The sequence below is a fragment of the Aspergillus viridinutans genome (assembly GCF_018404265.1).
Source record: "Aspergillus viridinutans IFM 47045 DNA, scaffold_8, whole genome shotgun sequence".
NCBI lineage: Eukaryota > Fungi > Ascomycota > Eurotiomycetes > Eurotiales > Aspergillaceae > Aspergillus > Aspergillus viridinutans.
The window spans coordinates 1,317,989-1,344,475 of record NW_025091224.1 but is presented as its reverse complement, the minus strand read 5'-3'; the positions used below and the strand labels follow the sequence as shown (position 1 = coordinate 1,344,475).

General features: G+C 49.0%; 8 protein-coding genes and 1 non-coding gene across 9 annotated transcripts; 7 read left to right on the top strand and 2 right to left on the bottom strand.

Annotated features, from left to right (window-relative positions):
• Positions 1-250: 250 nt before the first annotated feature.
• On the top strand, positions 251-1,713 carry Aspvir_009481 (FAD-binding oxidoreductase; the record flags this gene model as incomplete). Its single annotated transcript, XM_043272623.1, has 2 exons — positions 251-488; positions 539-1,713. The coding sequence occupies 2 exons, from the start codon at positions 251-253 to the stop codon at positions 1,711-1,713; spliced, it is 1,413 nt and encodes a 470-aa protein (XP_043128558.1).
• A 628-nt stretch (positions 1,714-2,341) lies between these two features.
• On the top strand, positions 2,342-3,273 carry Aspvir_009480 (uncharacterized protein; the record flags this gene model as incomplete). Its single annotated transcript, XM_043272622.1, has 3 exons — positions 2,342-2,813; positions 2,865-2,975; positions 3,047-3,273. The coding sequence occupies 3 exons, from the start codon at positions 2,342-2,344 to the stop codon at positions 3,271-3,273; spliced, it is 810 nt and encodes a 269-aa protein (XP_043128557.1).
• Positions 3,274-7,037: 3,764 nt separating this feature from the next.
• On the top strand, positions 7,038-9,021 carry Aspvir_009479 (uncharacterized protein; the record flags this gene model as incomplete). The annotated part of the gene is made up of 3 exons (XM_043272621.1): positions 7,038-7,786; positions 7,837-8,694; positions 8,745-9,021. The coding sequence occupies 3 exons, from the start codon at positions 7,038-7,040 to the stop codon at positions 9,019-9,021; spliced, it is 1,884 nt and encodes a 627-aa protein (XP_043128556.1).
• A 3,822-nt stretch (positions 9,022-12,843) lies between these two features.
• On the bottom strand, positions 12,844-14,503 carry Aspvir_009478 (putative C6 transcription factor; the record flags this gene model as incomplete). Its single annotated transcript, XM_043272620.1, has 4 exons — positions 12,844-13,500; positions 13,551-13,988; positions 14,048-14,075; positions 14,130-14,503. The coding sequence occupies 4 exons, from the start codon at positions 14,501-14,503 to the stop codon at positions 12,844-12,846; spliced, it is 1,497 nt and encodes a 498-aa protein (XP_043128555.1).
• A 247-nt stretch (positions 14,504-14,750) lies between these two features.
• Aspvir_009477 (MDR family MFS transporter) lies at positions 14,751-16,568 on the top strand (the record flags this gene model as incomplete). Its single annotated transcript, XM_043272619.1, has 4 exons — positions 14,751-14,807; positions 14,931-15,548; positions 15,601-15,781; positions 15,838-16,568. 4 exons carry the CDS (start codon positions 14,751-14,753, stop codon positions 16,566-16,568), a joined length of 1,587 nt encoding a protein of 528 aa, XP_043128554.1.
• Positions 16,569-16,942: 374 nt separating this feature from the next.
• Positions 16,943-18,421, top strand: Aspvir_009476 (putative phosphatidylglycerol specific phospholipase; the record flags this gene model as incomplete). The annotated part of the gene is made up of 1 exon (XM_043272618.1): positions 16,943-18,421. One exon carries the CDS (start codon positions 16,943-16,945, stop codon positions 18,419-18,421), a length of 1,479 nt encoding a protein of 492 aa, XP_043128553.1.
• A 1,866-nt stretch (positions 18,422-20,287) lies between these two features.
• Positions 20,288-21,783, top strand: Aspvir_009475 (putative MFS monocarboxylate transporter; the record flags this gene model as incomplete). Its single annotated transcript, XM_043272617.1, has 4 exons — positions 20,288-20,480; positions 20,534-20,631; positions 20,682-20,942; positions 20,995-21,783. 4 exons carry the CDS (start codon positions 20,288-20,290, stop codon positions 21,781-21,783), a joined length of 1,341 nt encoding a protein of 446 aa, XP_043128552.1.
• Positions 21,784-21,946: 163 nt separating this feature from the next.
• On the bottom strand, positions 21,947-23,709 carry Aspvir_009474 (putative amino acid permease (Can1); the record flags this gene model as incomplete). Its single annotated transcript, XM_043272616.1, has 2 exons — positions 21,947-23,427; positions 23,481-23,709. 2 exons carry the CDS (start codon positions 23,707-23,709, stop codon positions 21,947-21,949), a joined length of 1,710 nt encoding a protein of 569 aa, XP_043128551.1.
• Positions 23,710-24,272: 563 nt separating this feature from the next.
• Positions 24,273-24,344, top strand: Aspvir_009473. Its single transcript has one exon. It is a non-coding gene; the product is annotated as a tRNA-Cys (tRNA).
• Positions 24,345-26,487: the final 2,143 nt, after the last annotated feature.

Sequence of the window (26,487 nt, the reverse complement as noted above, 5' to 3'; positions counted from 1 at the left end):
GACATCTGTCCGATACAACCGTCATCTAAACCATTGAACGTATAACGATGTCCGTTCCAGTGTTTGGGTAGTTGGTAGGTGTTTATCGACTGGTATCATGAGAAAAAAATATAAACCACCTGCAAGTCTTGTTTAAATACCACTTCTCTCATTCTTTTCATTACCTTCCCTGCTTCGAATTCGGCATCCTGCAGTAGGTAGAGACTCTCTTTAACCTGGACTCGTGATTACCAATATCCCTACATTAGTTATGCGTGATACCTCTTTGGAGGAGCAACTGCTCCGTGCTGTCGGAAGCGACGTTTCACTCGTGACCTTCCCCATGACTCCTACGAGCGTTCCGGTGTTCAATCGCAACATTCCATTGACACCAAAAGCGATCACCTTTCCACAATCTGTTGAGCAAGTGGCGGAAATAGTAAAGTGTGCTGCCGCTGCCGGGTACAAGGTCCAGCCAAAGAGTGGCGGGCATAGTTACGCAAACCATGGTATAAAGTCCTCCAATTGACGGGCTTAACTCAGAAGCTAATTTTGTTAGGATATGGGGGCGCCGACGGGGCCGTCGTCGTGGATTTGAAGAATCTCCAGAAACTCTCCATCGACGACTCGACTCACGTTGCAACCTTTGGGGCGGGCGCTCGCCTGGGAGACATTGCACGATTTCTCTATAAGAATGGAAGAGCCATGGCGCATGGAACATGCCCTGATGTCGGCCTCGGCGGACACGCTACCACGGGGGGTATGGGCCCTGCTTCACGCCGATGGGGGCTGGCGATTGACCACGTCCTTGAGATGCAGGTTGTCCTCGCGGATGGACAGATCCTTCGAACGTCTCAGACAGAGCACGATGACTTGTTTTTTGCGCTAAGAGGTGCCGGCGCCAGCTTTGGGATTGTGACTGAGTTCGTGATGCGGACGCAGCCAGCACCTACACAGGCCGTCCAGTATGAGTGTCTGTTCGATTCTACCGATCCAGTGGTAAGATCGAATATTTTCAAGGCCTGGCAGCAGCTGGTTGCAGACCCTGCGCTCCCGCTAGAGCTGCACAGTATAATCGATGTATTCGAACATAAAATCGTGATATCGGGAACCTTCTTCGGCCCACGGGAGAGGTTTGATGCTCTTGGCTTGAATGCCCGCTTTCCGGAGAGTCAAGGCAGCAATGTCACCGACACATCAGACTGGATGCAGTTGGTCGACAGCTGGGCGAACCATGTGCTTCGCGAATTCGGTGGCGGAGCGCCACGAGCCTTCTTCGCAAAGTCGTTGAACTTTAACGCCCGAAGCCTCATGCCGCCACCCGTTATCGACGCCTTATTCCACTTTCTAAGCTCATGGGCTCGGACTCGAGGGAGGCTGTTTTTATCGTTTCATCTCGGAGGCGGCGCCATTGCGAACGTTCCAGCGGACGAAACAGCGTATCCGTATCGAGACACTCTATTTTGGGGGCAGTTTGCTGTGGCTGGACCGGGAGTCTTGCCTGAGAAGTCCAAGGAGTTTGTTAGCTGCATCGTTAGTATCATCACCGGGGGCGTGCCAGACGGCGTCTTTGGGGCATACGTGGGACACGTTGACGCCTCCTTGCTCAATCCCCAAGAGGCGTACTGGGGTCCAAACCTCCCCCGACTGGGGCAGATCAAAACAGCTGTTGATCCCCGAGACGCCTTTCATAATCCGCAAAGCGTGGCTGTACTCGAAGAACCAGGCGCTTGAGTTGTTGGTCCTGTTGATGGAGGTGACCGCCCATCAGATATCAAAGTAGCTCTCTGTTGGAAATAGAATACTGCCATGATTACAGATATGAGACCCTATCCTGACTTGGATATAGTCCGGACACCCTTTTGGCCTAGCGGTATAATATTTTGATACTCTCACACTCTTCATCCTTCTTCTCTTCATATCACTCCCTTCATTCCGCTCCCCTTCCAGCTTGTAGGAGCTCTACGTAGCTGCTCTTCTTCTTCTCTAGTTGCATTACATGCTCCAACAGCTACTAAGGAAAATTCGTCCATGTGAGAAACAAGTATATCCCCTGACATGACGTGATTGTCCCTCATTTGCGTCTTCAAGAGTGACTTAAGCATGGAATATAGGGTCGCCAGGGCTGTCATGAAGCCATTTCTATCCGAGATTAGCGGGCTATACGCAACGATAAGAACCTGGACAAGGATTTACTCAATGACGATCCTGGCTACATCCTGATCGGGATGTTTGCGTTTGTTTGCTGATTCTTCTTCAGCTCGTCCTGTCCCGTTACATAATCAAGGATCCCTTGATTCTTCCGCGGCCATGCTCGAAGCTCGACTTATCGACTAACACTCTTTCAAAGGCATCTCTTCAGATGATTGCAATTGATAACATTCAGCCAATGGGTTTCATGGCATCTGCTCCGTTGCTCCACAAAGGAATGAAGCTTCTCGGGGAGAGTGGGAGAACTTATATTCTTATCGCTCCTTTGGTACAGCGTAGGATCCCCAACGTCTGGAAGGCGCATCAGTGGAACAACGAAAAGGATCAGTTTGTCATTAAACATCCGCAGTCTGATGACAGCCCTGTAAAAGGATGGCCCGCTTTTCGAAAAGAGATGGAGATGCAAAGGCTCTTCCGGCCTGCAAAATTTATCCGCAAGATGGTTGATGCCATTCCCCCGCGTTCTGACACGGAACCAACAATGATGGTTTTGGAGCCGTTTGAAAAAACACTGTGGTCAGCGCGAACACGACGACCGCTTACAACCCGCGAAATCAAGCATATCATGAAATTGGCACTTCTAGGTTTACGGGAAGTCCATGAGAAGGGTCTCGTCTACTGTGGTACGTTTCCAGTAAGGAGCGAACAGTGCAGAAAAAAGCTCATATGGACAGACTTCAAGATGGAAAACGTCCTTCTAAATGGATTTGATGATACAGATCCAGCTAGCGACGATGTGGCGATTCCTTTGAGAATCAATGCAAAGTTGGCAGATCTTGGTTCTGGTAAGAACTGGACAAATCCAACGCTCACTGTTGAAGGGCTGCTATTGATAACTGTTAACACGTCCATCTAGTCATGGCGCCCGACCGAGGTGAGGTGACTTCCATCACATACAGGAGTCCAGAAGTCTACTTGGGCAAGGCATGGACAAGTGCCATCGATATCTGGGCATGGGGAATTGCAGTAAGGAACTCGACAGCTTTGAATATGATGGATGTGCTAAGCAATGGCCCACAAAGTACTTTCAACTCCTCCAGGCGCAGATTGATTTACATTCACCCGGTATATATGATTCGGTAATCAAAGAAGGCGCACTCGAACAGAAGGCGCAGATGGTTCGAGCGTGTCAGTGCCATGACTTTGACCTTCGTTCAGTTGAATACTTTCAGGATTGCGATTTCTCGGCTATTGATGATCGCGGAGTAAAAGGTGGTCTAAATTCCAGCGAGGAACATTGGACCGATCGCTTGGTAGCTTTAGGGATTCCAGAGTATGATGTTGTCTTCCTCTATGCCGTCTTACAACCCGATCCAACGAAGAGGATGACAGTGGATCAAATCCTAGAAACGGGGTATTTAGACGTCTATTGAGCTCATAACTCAGTCTTATTCTGTCGACTCCTCAAAAGGGGGACCGGAAGCAACCGTCTGGGCGCAGAATAAGGGCGCAGAATAAGGAGGCAGAATGGGGAGATTGAAGGAGTTAGAAAGCCTCAATCATTTGCAAATCTGGAGTTGGACGAAGAGTTATCACCTCGGGAATCGCAGGGTGCCGTTTCTGGCACCACCAGGGACACCTGTGGTCGTTGCAAGCTGGCAGGCGGCGGTGTCAATCGAAAATGAAGCTGTGCTGGCGTGCCAGTGAACTTGCATTTCCCCTGATTTTCTTATGTCGCCGAGCCAACGCCAGAGCAGAGATGGTTAATAAAAGCCCGAACATCGGCTACTTTTCGTTGGTGTAACAGGAGATCATTCTTGAACACAAAAGTAGCCGGTGAATTTTGTTGACAAGGACCGAAGAATTCACAGGAAACTGGTCCAATTCAGGCAAAAGGCAAGAAAGAGTGTTAGTCTCCAGACCGGGGGGGTGGGTGTTCATGAAGTCTGCTCGACGTGAGTTGAATATGATGATGGATTTAGTTCGGGAGGCACGAGGTGCGTCGAACAAGTCCGGAAAGCGACCCTAGGGATACATCTTAGACTTAGTATTTCCTACTCGATCATAACAAGATACTCGAGGATTCCTTTCCAAGATATATACGCGCAGGGTGCAGAGATATGTAAGGCTAGGAGATAAGTTTAATCTAGCATTCCTGTTGCTGCTGTCTGCTCCTTTGACAGCGCGCAGAGCCATCCTACACTGTAATCACTGTGCGTTAGCTCCGTCGAACGTGACTTGCAGTCCGTATTGTTACTATCTGTCTTGCTAGAGGCAGGATTTTTGTCATCACTGATCCCTCTGTGTCCTCCCGACATTTTGGATCTGTCTGGATGTTACATGTTCGGGCGATGCGGTTGTTGGCTTGTCAGTTGACAGATATTGACGGCTCGTTTATGTAGGCTCGCTTTCAATAGCAATCTAAACTCGAGGATCCGATCTGAATGTGTATGCTGGTTTAGTCGGTGGTGATTATGGCGAGACTAGGCAGTCTTACTTTGATTCAAGAGAACTCAGGAGAGAGTCTCCGGTGAGGGCGACGGACTAAACCACAGTAAAGAAATGGTATAATTGCAAGTGATCTAATGAGAAGGGAGAAGGAAAAGAGGCAGGATGCAGACACAGCTGCTAATTAAGCCTCGTGTTTGAGAATCTGGCGGGTGTTGGAGGCTAATATGGGTCGACTTTGACGTCGCAACGTCGATTTTCAGCATGGGGCCCCTTAAGCAGGCGGCGTACTGCAAATATGAAGATGAACTTGTTGCCAGCTTCGGGCAAGCTTTGGTTTGTCTAGCTTATTTCTCCTATCAGCACTTTTCCGCGCCAGCTCGGGACCGACTGACAAAGACATCAGCTCCTTCGGCCATACAAATAAGCTCCTGCGACATGTAGGCTCTAAGTAATTCGATGTCCTGACATAAGGCTTTGCAGATCAAGACCTTCAATATCATGGCTCAACGTGCCGAATAGGCATTCAAACAATGAGAGAAGCAGTTGTGGAGGTGCGTGGGACTATAGTTTGAATATCTGGAGGGCTGGCCATACCATTGCGGTGCTTGGATGACAATAATTTCTCCACGAGTTGTCTGCTCAAATCCAGGAAAGGAGCCACAGGACTGGGCGAAAGCAGGCTGTTTGATTGCATCTGCTTTTTGGGAGCTCCATACATAATTGAACTGCACTCAAACCCACATCCTCAGCTGTCACTGAGAAGGGCCTCGTGGCGGTTATGGAGCAGGAGAATTATGTTGCTGATGGCTTGCTCTCTGTGGCCATTCATTGATTCTAGGACGTCATTAGTTATAGGCTTGTCAGAAAATGTTGGCCTTACCGAGGACTCTGTCTGGAATCGGAAGCTTGAGATGGTTAATCCAGCCCTTACTCCGCGACATTGCAGTCGAGGTAATTTCTTGGAAATAGCGAGGGAGCTCAACAAACCATGAAAGCCATAGCCATAGAATCGAATCTCGGCAATATGTCGTCGGAGGCTTTTCCTCTAGAGCCTCAAGCCATATCCGCGAAAAATCCCACAGCCTCCTTGGATTCATAGAAATTGGCTAGCACAGCAACTTTAGCAAGCATTTCAAGAGTGAGTTTTTGAGGTAATGATGGTTTTAACAATGAATAACTCTGAGCAAAATTAAGAGTGCTTCAATATCCCAACCCTCTGTTGTAATTTTAACAGAGACTTTTTGCAGATAAGTGACGCTCTCCTTCTAACCACCGGTGAGTATCTTCTTGAAGACGGATGAGGCAAGCGTTAGTTGCTTGGCGGATACTTGGATATGGAAGTTCCTCTCGGTCAAGTCTTCAACACAGCTATATTGCTGTTTGGCGTCTTGGTTACAGTTGCTATTCTCTGTAATAGGCCTCTCATAGGGACCAGTATGTGCTAAATGCAGCGATTCATCGACGAATGCAGTCCCGGTTGACGCTGGGACGGGCTCTGGGACAGCTTCATCGAGAGGCTCCTCGAGAGACTCTTCGAGAGTTTCTGGGGCAGGCTCTGCGACAGACTCTGGGACAGGCTCCGGGTCAAGTCCAAAAGTCTTCTCAAGATTTTACTTTTTCTTTTTCTTTTTCTTTGTCTTTCTGGAAATTACCATAGGCTTCGTATGTCTATCTGACGCTTCAATGTCTTCTGCTTGATTCTTGTTGTGTCCACTTGGTTAGAAGGAGCCTGGGAGAGTATGTCAACCATTATGTCGTCATCCCATTCCGCAAAAGGAGGATTCGCATTGCACAATATTACTGTATTATTACTTCGCCATCTGGATCTATAACATGTGTCAGCGGATCCATAGCGGTCACTCTGCCCAGTTCTTGATGCTATTTTGCTCACAGGGAGAACAAAATGAATGAAGGCACCTGGAAAAACAGTGCGGGAAAAATTGAGTGTTGAAAGTGGCCAAAAGCACCGAGCCTACAACTTATCAACCATGAATGCCTTTCTCTCTAAAGGCGTGGCGGCCGCTGATTTGAGTCTGGATTGGCAATACCTGCATGCCTGGTCATTGATGCGACTTCTCCACTGGGACGTGGCCTCAATGCTGCGTGAACGGGCTTTGCATTTGGTACTTGTCCAGAAATGACGCAGCTATGCTACAGCCCACTAAGGCCAAATGAAACCTATTGACCATAGGATATCACCGTGTAGCGCCTCCTCCAATTCCGTAGAAGGCCAAGAATGTGCTATTTTGGAGTTCGTCCAGTCTAGCAAGAAGCACAAAATACCCTCAATAAAAATAGGGTTGCCTTACATAATGCGCGCTAAACCGAACCTGGAAAGCCCGATTATCCGAAAGTTCACCCCTTGCAAACTATGAATACGGCCTCCCTCTAAGTGCTTCATCTATGTTAGACGATCCTCCTAAGATGATTCTGTAAAACATAGTCATAAGACTATCATGAGCGAGGCAGAGCACAACGGCGGTGCTGCACACGACCATAAAGTCATACGCTCAGCGGCTACTGCGGATAAGGACCATCATGAGTCCGAAGAGAATGTGCTGGGCGGAACAGATAGTGATGGCGACGACGATGCAAGAGTCTGGCACGATGGTGATGGCATTTGCCCCACGCTGTCAGAATTCGAAAATTGTCGTCAAAAGAGTTACGATACATGGCGTCTCGCGACAATGGAAAGCCCAAGAAGTTTGGAGACGCACCTTGACGATATCTTGAATTTGGTCAAAAATGTGCCGCACTTTTATCAATCACCAGGAGACTTGGATGTATCTGGAGGTTATAAATGTCCTTTGATTATTCGATCATCCTTCAGGATAGAGACTGCGCGAGAAGGAGCATGCGATAAGCGTTGGAAATGCATCAATTTTTCCCAATGCCTCGGATTTCCAAGCCCAAAGTTCTTCGAGAAGCGCGCGTCTTCGCAATACCCCTTGCTCTCTTTCCCGAGTCTGCAAATAGACCAAGCGAGTCTGGCCACAGTTACGTTGGCTTGGTCATACATACTTTCGTGCCGATGGGCTGAGATTTGCCAGAGTGCGGGCGAACGCACTATGCTTCTTCATTGTGATGGGCTCAATTTCTGGGAGCTCATCACGCGAAGTTGCTGGTCAGCTCGAATGCAGCGTGGTAGGGGTACCATATTCTCTCCGTGGCAACTGCAGGAGTTCGGGTCTTCTACAGATGAGAGGTAGGCGGCTTTCTCTAGTATTTCTCCGAAATGAGTACTAATATTCGAAGTCGTCAATGGGTCGAAGTTTCACCGAACTCAGCCTCTGCATTCGATACCTTGCTCCGTTTCTGCGCCTCAGAAAACTTGCTCAACGAATTTCTTACAGGATTCGCCAATGTACTCATGCTAACGTCGCGAAACACACCTCTGCCGAGAATGGAGTCGCCTGTTCCGGTTTCTCACTCCACCGCCAGACGCGCAACCATCGACACGAGATTTTGGAGACTTTTCAAGGACATTGATAAATTTATGTGCCTCAGTGCCACACAAGATGCACTTGACTCAATTTTGTGCAGTGCATTCTTCGATCCGAGCGTTCCCTGCAATCTTGTAGGCGCAGCCTCCTTAGGAATCAAACAGGCCGTTTTGGCTGGCAACAATGAGTACGATCTCTTCCTACAAGCTATTGCCATCAAAAGGCCGCATCTTTCCTTCCTTTGGAACGCTGCGGTATCTAGCGGGCAAGCCAAGTCGCTTCTGAGTATGGCTTTGATGGACTTACCGCCAGTTTGCCTCCCTGCAGCACTTTGGACAAATACATTACAATCTTTCCTCCAAATCGAGTATTGTCCGAACGTTTTTGAGGAGGGAGCAATCGCTCGGGCTAATGAATTCACAACATCATTTTTCTGCAGAGATGAGGTGCCGGTGCCGTGGACGCCTTCTCCTCCTTTTGGGACCACTACCGCGGAAAATCTAAGCTTGGAAGTGAGAGAGCACTATGGACATGGCCATAGTCTTCTGTCTTGGGAAATTGGGTCGAGTTCTACGCATACTCGCACTAGGTACAGCATGCAGCTTCCGTTAATGACTTTGTTGTCCCCTTCCGCGGCGGACTCTGGTATTACTACCAGTCAGGCTTTTCGGTTAGTTTCCCGGCCACAGTTTGTCTAATGATCCTTTTTGACGCCGGTAGCACAAAATCCGACGAAGAAATGGAAGCAGAACTACAGTCACTAAACGCAACATCCCGACTTTTCAATTGKCACCGATGTTATGATGATGGACTCTGGCTTGACGACGGAACACGAGCTATCGAATCCATTCGTAGCTTACAACGACATCCCTGGATCGTTGACCCTTTCGATGTTGACAATGAGCCGGATTCATCGCGAGATTCCACTCAGTCTAAGACACACGATAGTACGATCCTACGGTGGATGGAGCGGATTGAGACAGTCCCAAAGTCTTGATCGCTGCTCCCATGGCAGGGCAAGCTCTAGTTATAGGAAAACTCCCTAGATGACGCAACTTCTACTTCGCATGGGGAAGAGCTTGCAAGCAGCGCCAAAGTGTGTAGCACTGAACGGGAAGTACACGGACTTACTATTGGGGAGCCGATTGCGGCAGCTGTACGGTTCGGGTCAAAAGGGACGCATATTGAGGTGAAATGTCAAACAATGCTGAATTAGTGCTCTGCGCAGTATGGTCCGTGACATATTCCACGCGTAATTTGAGCGTGGACACAAGGCGCTAGGGCGATCTAATATGCTAACTTAACTAGAAATAGGCCATGACTGATACTTACTTCCAAGAGCCTTCTCTACGATAGCGAGAGTTACGGCAAGACCGACGGGAGCAACTCTCGTGGACACTGTACTTACTACGGAGGGATAAACCTAATAGGAAGGCGCTACGACAACTTTTATATAGACGCAGTTTGTAGGCATGATAACGAAAAAATGAGTACTGGGAATGCCGCCCCAATCTTCCAGCGTGAAACGTAAGCAGAAATGTATATCATTCGGCCAAGATCAAGACAAGCTACATGAGTTGAAAGCTGAGGTACGCAACGCCAAAGCAATAGAAGACATGATCTTGGATGAACAAAAGGGGAAATACCGTGATCTTCTAGACTAGTGAGAGCTGATACCCTGGCATGAGTAACAGCCGACCAGCTACTGGCTGCTGCTCGGAATCACAGGATCACTCACTACTGAACTGTTCTCCGCTGGAAGTATCACCACCAGCGTATCCAGTATTCCTGTAGTCCTCCTTTTGAGCACGAGTAACATCCCGTTGCCTTCCAAAGAAATCCAGACCTTCGACTCCTGGATGGGCTTTGCACCCATAGCACATTCGATAAGTCCAATTGGTCGTCTTATTGAAACAGCCGTTGGTAATCTGGCATCGCTTAAAGATGTTGGAGCATCGATGATAAGTGCATTTCGCCGTTCTGTGTTCATTGTTCGGATGGAGACAGACTTCGCAAGGTCCTATAAGCGCGGAACTGGCGGACATTTTGCTCCTCTGGTGAAGCTAAGTTGCAATTGTTGAATTCAAGAGAGTGAGTAGAGAGAACTCCTGAAAGAACTCCTGAAAATACTAACAGTTAGGGAAGACCTGGGTATAGGAGGCCAGCCCTCTGGGGACTCGTACTTGAAATTTGGACTTGCAATGTGAGTGCACTCAATCAGTGGCCTGAACTAAGCTAGCTCTAAGGATTTCTGCTAAGTGTACAATAAAGCGGATTATTACTTTTTATAGGTGGCCTTCTTCCCCTTTTATAGAATTTCTGTGTATGCAGTGGTGATCTAACTTATAACTAAGGTTACCTCACCTCACCTCACCTTATCTCACCTCACCTCACCTCACCTTACCTTACTGCACTGCACTGCACCGCACCACACTGCACCTGTAACCCATTACTCTGCTTAATCTATAACACTAATACAAAACTGACAAGTCATGCACTCTTCAAAGCTCTGTTTCTGAGTTTCAAAATCTAAATAATATCACCTGGACTTTGGCAGTTGCTGGTAAGGTGTACACTAAGCTAGAAGCCTGATTCTTAGCAACACTAGTAAGTTAGCTACATTTGTGGTCTATGTTCACATCTGATAGGTCACATTAATTATCACCTCTTGGATAGAGTTATAATAACATATTCCATGACAGCATAGGTATGTCTCCTAATGACCTATATTTATCCCAGCTTTCTTCTATTTTAGTTGCACAAAGGCTGTAATAAATAGTGGAAAGTTGCTTTCAGACATGAAAGAAAGTCGATCAAGTGACCGCCTTTGTTAGGCGGGCACCTTGTTTGCATTGTTTACACTGTTTGACTGCATACTTAGGAAATGGCCCAAGAGGGGCAAACTGAGGGGCAAGACCATTTTTCCTGCACTGCGGAACCCCCTGATCTGAGCAAGATTTCTGCTGGGCAGTGATGATTAATCCTTCCTAATCCTGCTTACACAGATTCCTTCTATCACTGGATTTCGTCTTGAATCAAAACAATTAGTTCACAACTAGGACTTTTCTATTCAGGACCTTCTGCTTTGATTTCCTCTTCCCTTCACCCCGGCTAGCCTTTCTCCCATCTTTTAGCAGAGCAGCTACTGGAGCGCATCCTGCCTGTTCTCCTAGCAACCACTCTCAACTGGAACTTATCTGCCAGTTGCCGCGCACAGATTGCCTTCCACTTCATAGGTAAGCAGTAAGCTCGCACCTGGCACTCCATTTCAGTATGCTTTCCACTGATTTCCACATCACAGAGTATAGCCACGTCCGAGCGTCGGTCATACGGTACCAGCGAACTGGTGCTAATTCAGAAATATTTTAGATGGAGAGGCAACTGGCCCGGAATGAACACGAGAAGCAAATGCTGCGGGAGCATGCGATGAGTCTGGTACAAACAATCGCTCCTGTCGTGACAGTTGGACCTTGCTAATTCGTTCAGATATCGGGGAAAGGAAACTTACAGCTTGCGCGAGACGAAACAACGGGCGAAAACGATTTCAAATATGAACAGTGGCCTAAAGTTTGCGGGGTCGTTGTTGACAAGGGAAGTGGACACGGATACGTACAAATATCTCCTGTTGGTGGTAAAGACACGGAGATTACAAAAATTCATACTGGGAGGCAGGGCGATAGGGGCTATGTCTTTGCCAACATTTCAACTGGTCAATCATGTATGTTGTATGGTCGACCAACCGTCCTCTTTGTCCACCCTCAAACCTAAATTTGTTCCGAGAATATCCTGTCTCGTGTCATTTCCATTGCAAACATAATAAGATCCTGGCACATCGCTCGCGATATCTCGATCGCTGGCAGTTCGTCCCCGTTTACTGGAACCCGGATGGTCAATGACCTCTCTTCCCCAGCATACGTTTGGAGAAAACTTATGAGGTCGATGGCCTCTAAACTGGTGCGATATGACGACACTCGGAATGGTCAACAGCGGTTCATTGAAAGGCAATGGGAGAATATTTTGCTTACTCCCTGTTGGCAATATATCTGAATGTCTCTGAAGGATCTCTGTCAACCCCTTGGGATGATTCACGTTATTCCACCATTCGAGGAGCACCTTGAGATAATCCTCAGACTTCAGGGCAGCAAGATTCGTTGGGTAGGCAGCCAAAGCGCAAAGAACCAAAAGCTCTCGACTCGCAATCCATATGGCGCTGAGAATTTTCTGTGCCTTCTTCTTTCTATTGTTCCTACTTATGGTACTGCTGTCTATAGCAATGAGATTGGAGCTCCTTTTGATATTATCCAACTGCTTCGTCCCTAGGGGGAAGTAAACATCGGAAAATCCTTCATACTGAGACTTGACGAGTTCGAGAAGCCTTGCACTGTCCAAGATGTCAGAAGACGACATAGGCAGTATACAATACCGGTGAGCAATGTGAGATAGTAAAAATGTTTATGGCATGGACTGGGGGCAGTTCCAGTTGAGAATGAAGTGATGTGAAATGAGGTGAGGTGAGGTGAGGTGAGGTGAAATAGATTGATGATATGTAGGACATAATGTCTCTGGCTTCTACCCTAGTATGACAAATAGTAACACATCAAAAAACCCCTCCCACAGTTTCCCCCACAAACAACAGCCCCAACCCCCTGCGGCCCCCCAAGGCCCTGAGCGCGCCACTATTTGATCTGTAGGAACTGGACCATTCAGCTCTCAGGGAATCTCTTGCTAGGAGGGGATTGATAGGATCAATGTACTAATCAGAATCTTGGGTGTGGGACAGGTGGGTCAGGCCCACTGTACTACTTAATAGTACAAGATGTCATTCATTATATCGCTTTGTGGCATTAGTAAATACAATGTCGCGCTCGGTTTGAAGATCTTTCGGGGGACTCCTGGCGAATTGGCGCGGATTATGAGCTTCGAGCTTCATCTTGCATATGCAGAACCGGATCATGATGGATACGAAAGTATGGAGCGGGTTTGCCGGGTCACAATACCGCAAGTACTTTTGTTCTAAATGATCCTCAATTTGGCTGATGATATTGTCCTTATTGGCGGGGGCCACATTGGACCCCAGTAGTACTTCCCAGCGCATGTCGGCAGCAGACGATGTCGAGAAGTCATGCAAGAAGCCCATGATCTCGTGTCTGATCAGGCAAAGTGAGATAGGGGTAATGCCGTTGCGTTCAGGCGGCAGGTCAGTCATGTCTGGATGGAGATCCTCGTCATCAACATTGAGTGGCGTTTTGGTGTCCGCGCAGGAAATATCCATTGACGGTCTGGTCCCCAGCACATCAGCTATGCGAAAGTCCACATGGACCAAGTACCACCATAGCCGTCTTCGCATTTCTGCGTCGAATGGCGAGAGCCCGAGAAATGAGCCGTCACGGTGGAGTCCCATTTTGCGTGCCAGCCGGATGGCGACGCCGGACAAGACAAATAAGGTGTCGCATGAGTAACTCTTTCGGACGCACATCTTCATCCGTCAGACTCGCCGTGAACCAGGGCTGGATAGCTGTCCCTTACCATGAACAATACATATGCCTGAAGAGTCATCGGGTTGGAAGTCGACAGGAATCTGGCATTGACCAAAGCTTGCCGAGTGGCGAGTCTATAGCGGGAATACAAAACCGATTCCGAGAGTCCAAAGAGATCCTGGCACTCGTCTTCGTTGAGAGTACTAACGACCGCGAGGTAGAAAGCGAACATCAGAGCCTCTAGGCTTTTGGATCGCTCCGCTGGATGGCGCAGTCCATTTGCTAACGCAGTCGAGAATGTCGGAAGATGCAGGATTTTAACCAGAGGGTCAACCCGATCGGCGTATATATCCCTTAGCTTTGGCAGTATCTGCACAGACGGGTGGAGGCCTGCGAGATTTTCGAATTTCTCATTCTGTCCGAAGAACAACCCATTTTCGTCGGAAAACGATTCATCCACAGGTCCACCGACCTCTGGATGTTGAAACTAAACGACATTAGACAAGACTTCGAGGTTGGCAGGAGGAAATCGAGGACTGTGCTTACTTCGCCGCCGAAAATAGACCAAGGTGCACTACAGGAGGTCAGATAATAGGAACGCTGGCAGAAGGGAATAGACGCGACACACCTGTCAAAATATCTGGATACGCCTTCTCGGATGATGAGTTTTGGCTTCGTCTCCTCGAGGGTGGTGTCGGCGGCATTAGCATCGTCCATGCACGCATCACTTTCGGAGTCGGAGTCATCGAGATCGTCGGATGGCTCCGATTTGATGCCGTGTAAACTCAACAGTTTCTCGTATCGTTCCAGTTTGGCGTGCAGACCCTCTCGGGGAGGCTTGGTTCTTTTACGTTTCCCGCGCACCGGGGGAATGAAGCTGCATTGCTTGTCGGCCTTGACGCAGTTGCAACACGGAGCACGCCGGTCGCATTTGACCTTTCGCTCCCGACAGGCCAAGCAAGAGTAGCTTTTGAAATCGCTGCCGTCTGTAGACCGAGTCATTGTAGCATGTTATGCGTGGGATAAGGTATGTGTCGGGGTGAGATGAAAAGAAGAGTAGAAAGAGCGGTCCGGGTTCGGAAACATAAAATAATTTCTGAGCCCCGAGCGGCGAGTGTATATCTCCCTATATACTTCTATCACGACTTCAATATGCATCCTTAGATTTTTCAAGTTGTGTCCTCAGTTGAAGTAACGCCCATTAGTCCCCTCTTCAATTGTTCGCCACTGCTTAATATCAAATACGACGATGTCTCAAGAGAAGCCCATCGACACAGCCGAAGATGACAAGGACAAGGATGACATTGTCTATCCCACTGGCCTCAAGCTCTTTCTGCTGATAATTTCGATTCTTATTGGCATGTTCCTGGCTTCCTGGTGTGCTGAATCAAACCCGGTCCAGATCGACTCTCTATACTGACCACTGCAGGACCGGCTCATCATCTCGACCGCGATTCCCCAGATCACCGACGAGTTCCATTCAGCTGGAGATATTGGATGGTATGGCACGGCGTACCTGCTCACCAACTGTGCTTTTCAGCTGCTGCTCGGGAAGATATACACGATTTTCAGCATCAAGGCCACCTTCATGACGTCCATTGTCCTGTTCGAGGTCGGTTCGGCCCTCTGCGGCGCGGCTCCAAACTCGATCGGGTTCATTCTCGGCAGAGCCATCGCCGGCCTGGGTTCTGGAGGCATTTCCTCGGGTGCCATGACTATCATCATGTTTGCGCTTCCACTGCACAAGCGGCCCAAATATCAGGGGCTCTTTGGGGCTGTGTTTGGGGTTGCTTCGGTGGCTGGCCCGCTGGTTGGCGGCGCCTTCACCACCAACGTCACCTGGAGATGGCGCTTTTATATCAAGCTTCCCCTAGGAGCAGTGGTAATTGTGGTCATCCTTCTTTTTCTCGATATTCCCGACCGTCCGAGCACCCAGAAGCCGCTGAAGGAGAAGCTGCGTCAGCTGAACGGTCTGGGAATACTTGCCATCATTCCTGGGATCGTTTGTCTCTGCTTGGCTCTGCAGTGGGGTGGTACCAAGTACGCGGTAAGTCTTCTCATCACTGCCTTTGTTGGCCAGTGGTATTGACCGCGTCTAGTGGAGCGAGGGTCGGATCGTCGCTCTGCTGGTGTTGGCCGTTGTGCTTTTGATCGCGTTCGTCTTGATCCAGGTGTGGAAGCCAGAGCAGGCGACGCTGCCACCACGCATCTTCCTGCAACGGAGCATCGCCTCCGGTTTCTGGGCGGCCTGCTGTCTCGGCGCACATACCATCTTGTTCGGTGAGTCGGCTGGAATTTCAAACTACACTAGTGATCCGCTGGCTAATGGATCACAGTCTGCTATCTTCCCATCTGGTTCCAGGTGATTGACGGCGTCTCGGCCGTCGAGAGTGGCATCCGCCTCCTTCCTATGCTCCTCCCGGTGGTTGTAGCGTCCATTCTCACCGGCCAGCTAGTCTCCCGCATCGGCTACTACACGCCCTTTCTGATGCTAGGGGTCTTCCTCTCCTCCATCGGCGCCGGACTACTCACCACTCTCGGGGTCCACACACCAAAGAGCAAGTGGATCGGCTTTCAGGTGCTATACGGCTTCGGCCTCGGCACCTGCAACCAGATACCGAACATGGCGGCGCAGACAGTACTGCCCCGCGAGCAGGTGGCCATCGGCGCCTCGCTCATGTTCTTTGCTCAACAACTCTTTGGCGCTGTCTTTACGTCGGTTGGCCAGAACGTGCTCAGCAACCAGCTGGCCAAGCGTCTGGCGATCAGTCCGCAAATGGTGCAGAATTCAGGTGCCACCCAGCTTCTCGACCACGTTCCTGTCGAGGACCGCGCTGCTTCGCTGGTGGCTTATAACGACTCACTGCAGGTGTGCTTCCAGGTTGGACTCGTCATGGCCTGTCTTGCCACCGTGGGTGCAGTGACCATGGAATGGCGCACTGTCAAGAAGAAACAGTTGCCTTTGAAGTCTGAGACCGAGGCTGGACAGGCTGAAGAGGGCAGAAAACCGGGGGACGCACAGGATAACCAGTCGAAGATGGACTACGAGCCGGAGGAGAAAAATTAAAGGAGTGATATAATTTAGATACTTCGTCAAATGTGTAGAAAGAAGTGTACGATAGTGAATAGAGGCACATCCAGCAAATGAGGATATCATGTCCGAATTGTGGAGCACACCCGCAAATCCCCGCCGCAAGACCAATAGAGTCATCGTCCCCCAGCCACGCGTCGTTTAGCCTCCAGGCACTAGGGCTGCTGTACCCAATAAGATGATGCATTGTTCACATGTTGACGGGCGAGTGGATGCCGGATGATCAGATCAGATCAGCAGCCAAGATCAACCCCACGTCCGAGGTGAGGATGATCTTCCAGGGCAACAGCGAGTCATTCTCAAGACTCTCATCAACATCCTCACAAAGGGTTACTGAACCACCGCCAAAAATGCAACCCAAAGCAGGTGAAGATGCACATGCATCATTCCCAGCAGATAAACACCCCTCGGACGAGACGGAGCATCTGCTACCGCATGATCCACCCGAGGAGATAAATATCTGGGCGTCGCACAGACAGTCCCGTTCCTGGTGGACCATCATCGCCATCTCGCTGCTGCTGTTTACTATGACCGTCCTGTCGCTGGCTGTTTTCTTCGCGCTGGGCTTTGGCGCAGGGGCTGCGCCGCATGTGCCCCAGAGCAGACTCTCCAGTCCGATCAAGAACGTCGTGGTTCTGGTGCAGGAGAACCTGTCGTTCGACAACTACGCCGGCGGACTCACATACAACCCCAGTATTGACGGTCTTGTGACCCGCGAGTACTGCAACCCGGCCAATGTATCCGATCCCCACTCACCGATGGTGTGCGCAAAGCCCACGGCGAAGAATGTCGCCCCGGATGATCCCGATCACAGTATGACCGGTGGGAACCAGCAAGTGTACAGCACGTACCATCCGGACTACGACCTCAATTCAGCCAACATGCAAGGCTTCGTCGCCGAGCAGATCGCCTCGTACGGCATCGAAGGCGACCTCTCTCGCGCCGGCGAGGTCATCAACTACTACACCCCCGAGCACGTCCCCGTCTTCAACGCCATGGCCGAGAACTTTGTGCTCTTCGACCGCTGGTTCGCCGCTGTGCCCGGCCCAACCAACCCCAACCGCGCCTATCTGACGTCCGGCACGTCGCACGGCCACGGCACCAACGACGCCGACTTCGACAGGTCGGCCCTGCCCCAGCGCTCCATCTTCGAGCAGCTCTCCGCCAACAACATCAGCTGGATCAACTACTCCAACACGACCGGCTTTCTCCCGGACGCGCTCTTCTACCGCTGGACCGCCATGTCAGGACTCGGCGAGACCAACGTCCGCCCCATCGACCAGTTCTACCGCGACGCAAAAGCCGGCACCCTGCCCCAGTTCACCTGGATCAACCCGGAATGCTGCTCGTACATGTCCTTCCATCCCCCGTCACCCATCAATATGGGCGAGGGCTGGATCAAGAGCGTCTACGAGGCGCTCCGCTCGTCCCCGCAGTGGCACGAGACCCTCTTCATCCTCACCTTTGACGAGCACGGCGGGTTCGCGGACCATGTCCCTCCCCCGGAAAACGTGCCTGCAGGTGATGATCTGACCTACACCGAGACAGCGCCGGACGGCAAGGCCTCCACGTTTGCGTTTGATCGGTTGGGGATCCGGGTGCCGACGGTGCTGATGTCCCCGTGGGTGGGCAAGGGTGTGGTGCAGAACAAGCCCACGGACCAGGCGGGCGAGTTCACGCATACGTCTATCCTGAAGTTTGTGGCTGATCTGTGGGGGTTGGAGTACTTGTCGCCGCGTGTGGCCTGGTCTGCTAGTTTTGCGCATTTGATTACGGATACGTATCGTGAGGATACACCGGAGATGTTACCTGAGCCGGCGGATTTCTAGACAGTCAGATTTGATAGATACATTTCAGTCTTGCAAACATTTACCATTTTACAAAGACCTAAATAAATCCCGCCTCACAACGAAGTATCAATGTAGTGGAGCATATATATGTTGTCAGGCCCCACCATGGCATCGTAAGGCCGACAGAGCCAACTGTCAGTGAGAGGCAGCAGTGGTGCAGGTCTGCAGGCTGTGTCTTGTTGCAATGGTCAACGCTGGCTAAATAAGAGCTCTAAGTATCCATATGACCGGATTGACTGGGTGACTGTCTAAGGGGGGGTGCCAGATCATGCTGTTGTCTTTCGAGGGTTGCCTTCGGCAGTATACTAAGGAACCTCTTGCTAGCGATTGAACTGCAACGCTCTACATCCATGAGGGACAGGGGATTGCACAGGTGTCCTGCGAGGCTGCACAACAACAGCAAACGAGAGTGACAGGTGCAAGAAACGTATTCTTACGACCTGTGTCACGGCAATATTGAGCCTCTGGACATCGGAGGAAAAGTGCTTATCAACGTTATCCGGGTGTTCGGACGGAGGGCTTATAACCTGGTAGGAGTGAGCACAAGCATTCCAGGCGCTCATCCCTCGCTCGCTTGGAATGTCACCGAACTGAACATGTTCGAACGAGCTGGTAAGACTAGTACCTAGTACATTTGTACTTGGGTCGAAAATAGAACGAGCTTATTGATATCTGTTTTTGGCAGTTGTAGGCCGTAGTCTATTGACTCGGGTCAAACTGGTAAAGACGTTTAGATATATGGAACCCAGACTTACTATCTATGCATCAATCAGAAGGCATGTCACTCAGAGTTACCTATGAGTAATGAGCACCGGAGAAGAAAACCATTACCTAATGAGCATGACAAGCACACGCGTTGTGATCCTGCTGTCCAGTGTCCAGCAGGTCGATCCTCGACTCCTTGTTCGGGCAAGAGGATCAAGCGCCTTTCCGATTCCCCACATATCTCAGAGCTTATACTGCTGAAGAATGCAGAGCTGGCAACTAGCCGAGCGTCAGAGTTATTTTCAGAGCCCCGAGCTCCAAGCTTCCTACGCCGAATGAACCTTTCCTACAGGTTGGGGCAAGTGGAACGGAGATATGACGAAAGATCATTCCTTGTTCTTTGGCAATGACTACTTGGCTTTGAAGCGGAAATAGAACGTATCTACGGAGTACTGCAAGCTGTATCATATTCATAGGCAAGTTTCATGGTTCGGCTGTTTCATATCAATGACTGACCTGGAGCTTCCAATTGCTCCGATCAGACGTCATGCAGCGTGTATCAGGTTGTCCACATCGTCTGGCCGCGTATACCGTCTACATGCTAATATTGACTCCGGTAGAATGCATAGAAGCCTCGATCCAGGCACAGCGACCTGAGTAGCAGTCAGCATAGGCCGAGCTTCCACGAACCCACTTGGCAAATGTTCACAGCAAGCAGAATAGTCTGGCAGGGACTTCCAACACTGAAACCCAGCCCAAGGTCAAGAAGAGGGGAGCTCCGCATCATCCCAAACGGGCTAGGTATACATACCAAAGGCACGGCGCTTGACCTGATCGACACGGATCTGTCCTTGTTTCATTCCCTCGGGGACATCCTACATACCAGCATTATCATAAAGCTTCTCCGGGAGTGACAACGCCAGAAGGGATGATAGCAGGTTCTATTTTCTCCGTCTTTGCACTACTCACGTTTCCTTGCCCTGGCTTCCACGGTCATGGACACGCCTCACCTGATGTTATACGGACCCTTGTGGATCCCAACGCAGAGTATTTCATCATCCTGCCTCATCGTTTGACACGAGACGGTTTATTATTTCAAGGTTGGGATTGTTTCCTGCTTGCTCGTTTCCATGCACTATGATGGCCGCCAACGAGCTCGAATCAGTACCCCCAGCGCTCTTCAAAGAGACCTTCTCGCACATACCGACCTCGTCTGACGACTACTCGGACGACATCGATGAGTTGGACAACTCGCGGCTACCGCCAGTTGACGGAGGATACCAAGCATGGCTGTTTCTGGCAGCTTGTTTCATGGTGGAAGGTATAGTATGGGGTGAGTCGTCTTCACATCGTCCAGATGAAGCAGCAGAAGTTGACGGATGAGAGGATTCGCACAATCCTTCGGGGTCTTTGAGAACTATTATCGAACTCATGAGCCTTTCTCGGATTCGACTGAGATTGCGTCCATTGGGACCTGCGCAATGGTCAGATATCCTTCATGTATACAGACCGAGACTGACATGGAATATTGTAGGGGCTGGCTTACCTGCCCACACCCATTGTTATCGCCATCATGTTTGCATTCCCCCGGGCTCGACGCTGGTTTTCGACCGCTGGATTCGTCATCATGTGTCTAGCGCTGGGCCTGAGTTCGTTCTCGAAAAACGTCACCCACTTGATCATGTCGCAGGGAGTGGCATACGGGATTGGGGGATGTCTAGCCTACACCCCGTCCATCCTCTTCCTATCCGACTGGTTCGTCGAGAAGAAAGGCCTCGCATTCGGCATCGTCTGGGTATGCTCCCTCTTCGTCCAAACAGCAACACTCCCAACTAAATCTAGTACAGAGCGGCTCCGGCCTCACAGGCATCCTCTTCCCGCTCATGCTCCAAACCCTCCTCAACCGCTACGGCTGGCAAACCACCCTCCGCGCCTGCTCCATCGCACTCTTCCTCCTCGCCGCCCCCTTCATGATCTTCCACAAGCCCCGCATCCCCATCCGCCACTCCCACCTCCGCCAGCTCAGCCTCCGCTTCCTCTGGGACAAAGTCTACCTGATCTACCAGCTCGGCAACACAATGCAAGCCATCGGCTTCTGGATCCCCTCCATCTTTCTGACCTCCTACGCCCGCACCCTCGGCGCAAGCGACTTCCTCGCCTCCCTCACCGTCACCCTCTTCAACCTCATGACCGTCTTCGGCTGCATCTTCACCGGCTACTTGGCCGACCGCCACCACGTCACGAAATGCATCCTCCTTTCCTCGGCGGGGGCTGTCGCGTCCGTCTTTCTGCTTTGGGGCCTAGCCACGCACATGGCGACGCTGTACATCTTCTGCATTGTGTATGGGTTCTTTGCGGGGGGGTACTCGTCCTCCTGGTCGGCGCTGTCGCATGAGGTGCAGAAGAGTGAGCGCTCGGCGCATGTGAGCATGGTGTTTGCGTTTCTGGAGACGGGCCGCGGCGTCGGGAATGTGGTTAGTGGGCCGTTGAGCGAGGCGCTGCTGAGGGTGGGTGGGTGGAAGGCGGAGGCGTTTGGGGCGTATGGGACTGAGTATGGGGTGTTGGTGGTGCTGACCGGGGTGACGGCATTTTTAGGTGGGTTTGCGTCCATGGCGAGGATGTTTCGGTGGATTTGATCTTGGCAGATGTATTGTACTATATACTAAAAGATGGATGCGTTTGTACGGAGTAGTCGGGTGGTATTGGATAGAAGCATATAGTATGGAACAGTTAATGTCATTCAATCTATATATATATATCTATGTCATGTCTATTTATATTTTGTACAAGTGACTATTGCTAGCCAATAAACCGACCCTTGGCCCTCTCAAACCACCCCTTGTCCGGAGCAGAGGTCTCCCACGAGGTACTCTTCGTCTCGACGCGTCCGGTATCCAGATCCGCCTCGAGGGGATCCACAAGCGTCGTCCGGAAGACGATCTTATGGCCCAGATACAGCACGACAAACAGAATCGGACAGACATACGCGACGAAGAAACTCGAGACATCAAACGTCGGAATCCACGCGGTGAACCCCTGCGTGAAGATAATCAGCACGTTGAAGAAAAGCCCGTAGTAGGCCAGCCACGGCTGCCAGATGGCCTTGTACGGCAGGGTATCGCGGGAGATATTGCGCGCGGCCAGCACGCGCATAAACGCAATGTGGCAGGCGTTGATGGATGCCCAGCAGATGAAGCCGGCCACGCCGGAGATGTTGACCAGCCAGTTGAAGACCTTGCCGCCGGACTCGGAGAGGTTCAGGAAGCCGAGGAGCCCGAAGGCGGCGGTGAAGGCCACGCTGATGTAGGGCACGCCGCGTTGGGTGACCTTGGCGAACCATTGGGGTGCGAAGCCCTCGCGCGCGAGACCGAGGAGCACGCGGCTACCGCTGTAGACGTTGGAGTTGGCGGCGGAGAGGACGACGGTCAGGAGCACGGCGTTGATCAGGCCGGGGAGAACCTGGACGCCGGCGAGATTGGCGGCGATGACCATGGGGGAGGCGGAGGCGTTGGAGGTGGCAGTGACCAGGTTGGGGTTGTCGTAGGGGACCAGCAGACCGATGAAAAAGATCGTTAGGACAAAGAAGATGAGAATGCGGAAGAAGGTCTTGCGGATGGCGGAGGGGACCGTCTTCTCGGGGTTCTCGGTCTCTCCGGCAGCGACACCCACGAGCTCGGTGCCTTGGTAGGAGAACCCGGCCTGAATCAGGACGGCCCAGAATCCGACGAATTTGGCAGTATTGACATTCGATTCGATGAGGTATGGTGCGAACGCGCCGGGTTCCTTCCAGGTGTGAAACCCCAGGTAGCCCTGCTTGCCTACGCCGGCATCAATGCAGATGGCGAAGATCATGAAACCCAGCACGGTAAGCACCTTGATGGCCGAGAACCAGAACTCGAGCTCTCCGTAGAAGCCGACAGGAAGAAAATTGAGCAGTGTGATGAACACCCAGAACACCCCGATGAAGATGCCAATCGACAAGTCCTCATTCCAGTATTGGACGATCATTCCGGTGGCCGTCAATTCCACCGCGTATGTCGAAGCCCAGTTGAACCAGTAGACCCATCCCATGGCAAATCCCAGACTGGGGTCAACCAGTCGTGCTGCATACGAGGTGAAGGCGCCGGCGGTGGGGATATACGTCGCGACTTCTCCGAGCGAGGTCATCACCGAGTATACGATCGTCCCGACAAAGATGTAGGCGATCAGAGCCCCGACTGGACCAGCGTGCGCAATGGCCGTTCCACTGCTGATAAACAGACCGGTTCCAATTGTTCCTCCTGAGCGCTGTTAGATTTTCTTTCTCGCAGAGGATCAGATATCAGATACTGACCGATGGCAATCATCTGCAAATGTCTATCCTTCAACTGCCGCTTGAGATCGGGCGTCTCCGACTCCTGTACCTCCTCATTGCTCTCCTCATCGCTGTGGTGGTGGTCGCCTCGCAGCGAGTTTACCTTATTCGAGCGAAAACGGACCTTGTCTGCCAACCGGCGGCGTTTTTCAGCGCTGGACACCTCCAGACCCTTGGCATCAGGGGTCATTTCGTCTTGAACAGCCATGATGCCAGTCAGGTAGCAAGTGCAGTTAGACAGCCGTCAAGGTCGCAGTGAGAAAATGCGCTCGAATGGCAAATGAAAATTTCTGCCCCTCAGTTGTGTCTTTTTTCCTGGACCGAGCCTAGCCGGTGGAGATGCAACTGTCAGAAATTGACGGGTGCACCCCGGAAGAGGCAAACTATTATGTAAAAGAGACAGCAAAAGAGTGGATCGGTTCAAGTTAACACCACCTTAGTGAACACGAGTGCTTGAGTTTCTTAGCCCTACAGATTCATGACATTTTCTATGTAATCTGTCAGCGTAGAGGAGAGGTTCCTGAATGGAGATCGGTGACCGTTTTCGGTGGATGGATCATCAAGCATTGCCAAGGAACAACATCCTACGAGTACTATCTGGTCTTCATGGACAAGGAACCAGTAGTCATTAACTTTCGATCATTTCTCCAGACAAACATTATGCAACGTTTCCACCTAGATCGTGGTATGACTCGCATCCTGATTTTGCAGAATTTTTCCTTGCTGCTTGCTTTGTGATGATACACAATATTTTCCGCTCTGTCCCGACCAGGACTGGTAGCTCAGTGGTAGAGCGTGAGATTGCAAATCTTAAGGTCGCGTGTTCGATCCACGCTTAGTCCTGTTTTTTTTTTTTTTTCCCTTCCCCTGTACGACTCAGCTCACTTTCCCCTTATTTTTTGTATGAAATAAATACTCATCAAAAATCCAAATTCTCTTTTATACATCCCTACAGCTCTGACGACGGACAGTTGCAACATAAATGTAACCAGTTAATTAGATCTACTACGATACCTGCCAAATATATACCGGAATTGATCAAAGGCTATATTACCAAGTCTCCTTGATCAATGTGGCCATACTCGGTATGGCAGAGATCCGATCACATGATCTCGCTCAGTAGAATAGCTCCTGCCACTGTATAATAGTAAACATAGATTTTACATACATAATGAATTAATAAAATATCTTTATATTCTGAACCTCTCTCTGCTCATTCTATAGGTTATAAGCCCAGAGCCTCTTAGAGAGCTCTAGGGAATCATTCCTAAGTTCTTTCCTTAAGCTATTTTACTACTTTTTACTTTCAAAAGCCTCTTTTGGTGAATATTCTGCCTAAAATATTTATCTAGGCTGGATATTCTGCCTAAGATAGAAACTGTCCTTTTATTACCTTAATTAACAGGGCCCTGCAAGGGTTCTTATATTTAAGAATCCTTATAGGTGTAGAAGCCTGGTAGTTATCCTTAGATATGTCTAAAACCTTATTCCCTTAAGGGATGTGTTTAAAACCTTATTCTTTTATTTAAACCTTTCTTTAAGATGCCTTAAGTAGATCTTAATAAGCTACCATTACTTATGGGTGTAGATTCCTACTAAATATAGTCTAAAGCTATAAAGACTTACCTGTATAGCTAGGGGGTCTAGTGGACTATTAATAGAACTTATAAGAAGCTAGAGCTGTAAGAAGTAGGCTGTTAGACTAGATTATCTAATAATACTAAGCTTTCTAAGTAGTAAGAGAGAATAGAAAAGGTAATTTAGGATTAGGAGGAGATAGATAATAAAGCTTATAGAGTTATATATTCTACCCTATCTTATACTATTAGATATAAAGTAATTAATTTGGAATTATCTAAAGCTATTTAGGACTATCTTAATAAGAAATATAATATAATAGTAGATGTCTAGTCCTTTAAGGGGCTGCAGATAGCCATTAATATAGTATATAATAGCTATAATAGAATCTAAGATTATATATTAAAGCTATCTCTTATACTTAATAAATTTAATTACAGCCTTAAGGAAGGTAAGTAGCTTCCTAAATCTATTAAGATCTAATTCTTACTCTATAATCTTAGTAAGATATGGGAGATATTCCTTATATCTTATCTTAATAATTACTATAATAAGAAAACTACTATATTTAATGGTATTATGCAGATCCTAATCTAAGAGGAGATATATATAAAGTTTAATATATTATCTATAAATATTATGAAAGTATAGAAAGGGAAGAAGCTAGCTTAGAAGAGTAGTAATTCTAAGAATAAATTAAACTAATTAAATTAATTAAATTAGTCTAATTCTAATTCTAATGACTAGAAAGATTCCAACAGCAAGGTTCCCTGGGAAACTAGGAAGAACTAGAAGTATTATTATTATAGTAAAATAGGCTATAAGCAGCCTAACTACTAGGAGTTAAATCTAGATAAGAAGCCTGACAGGAAGAATTTATCTAATTAATTAAATTAAACTAATTATTATAATCATGCTTATATAATAGGTACTGATAATGATATACTAAATAGCTAATAATTAACTACCTTAATGCTTAAAGAAATAATGCTTACCTTCTATACTATTAATAATGAAGATAACAGAGTCCTTACCCCTACTAATAATAATTTAATTAATGATGATGGCATCCTTACCTCCTAATTAGTTAAATAAGATATTAAAGACATACAGATAGCAATTATTACTATTAATCTAGCTCTGTGCCTGCATGCCAGCACTAGTAATTAGATAATTAACTCTAGAGCTACTAAACACTTTATTATAACACCTGCAAACTTTATAGATAGCTTAAGGAAGCTATGTAAATAGGGTATTAAGATAGTAATAAGGTAAATTATATATTCTGATTTAATTAGGGATATTATCTTATATCTTACACATCCAGGTAGATATACTAGATATATTATTATTACTAATATTCTCTATATCCCTAAGGTGGTAGTTAACCTTTTAGGCACTATTAGAT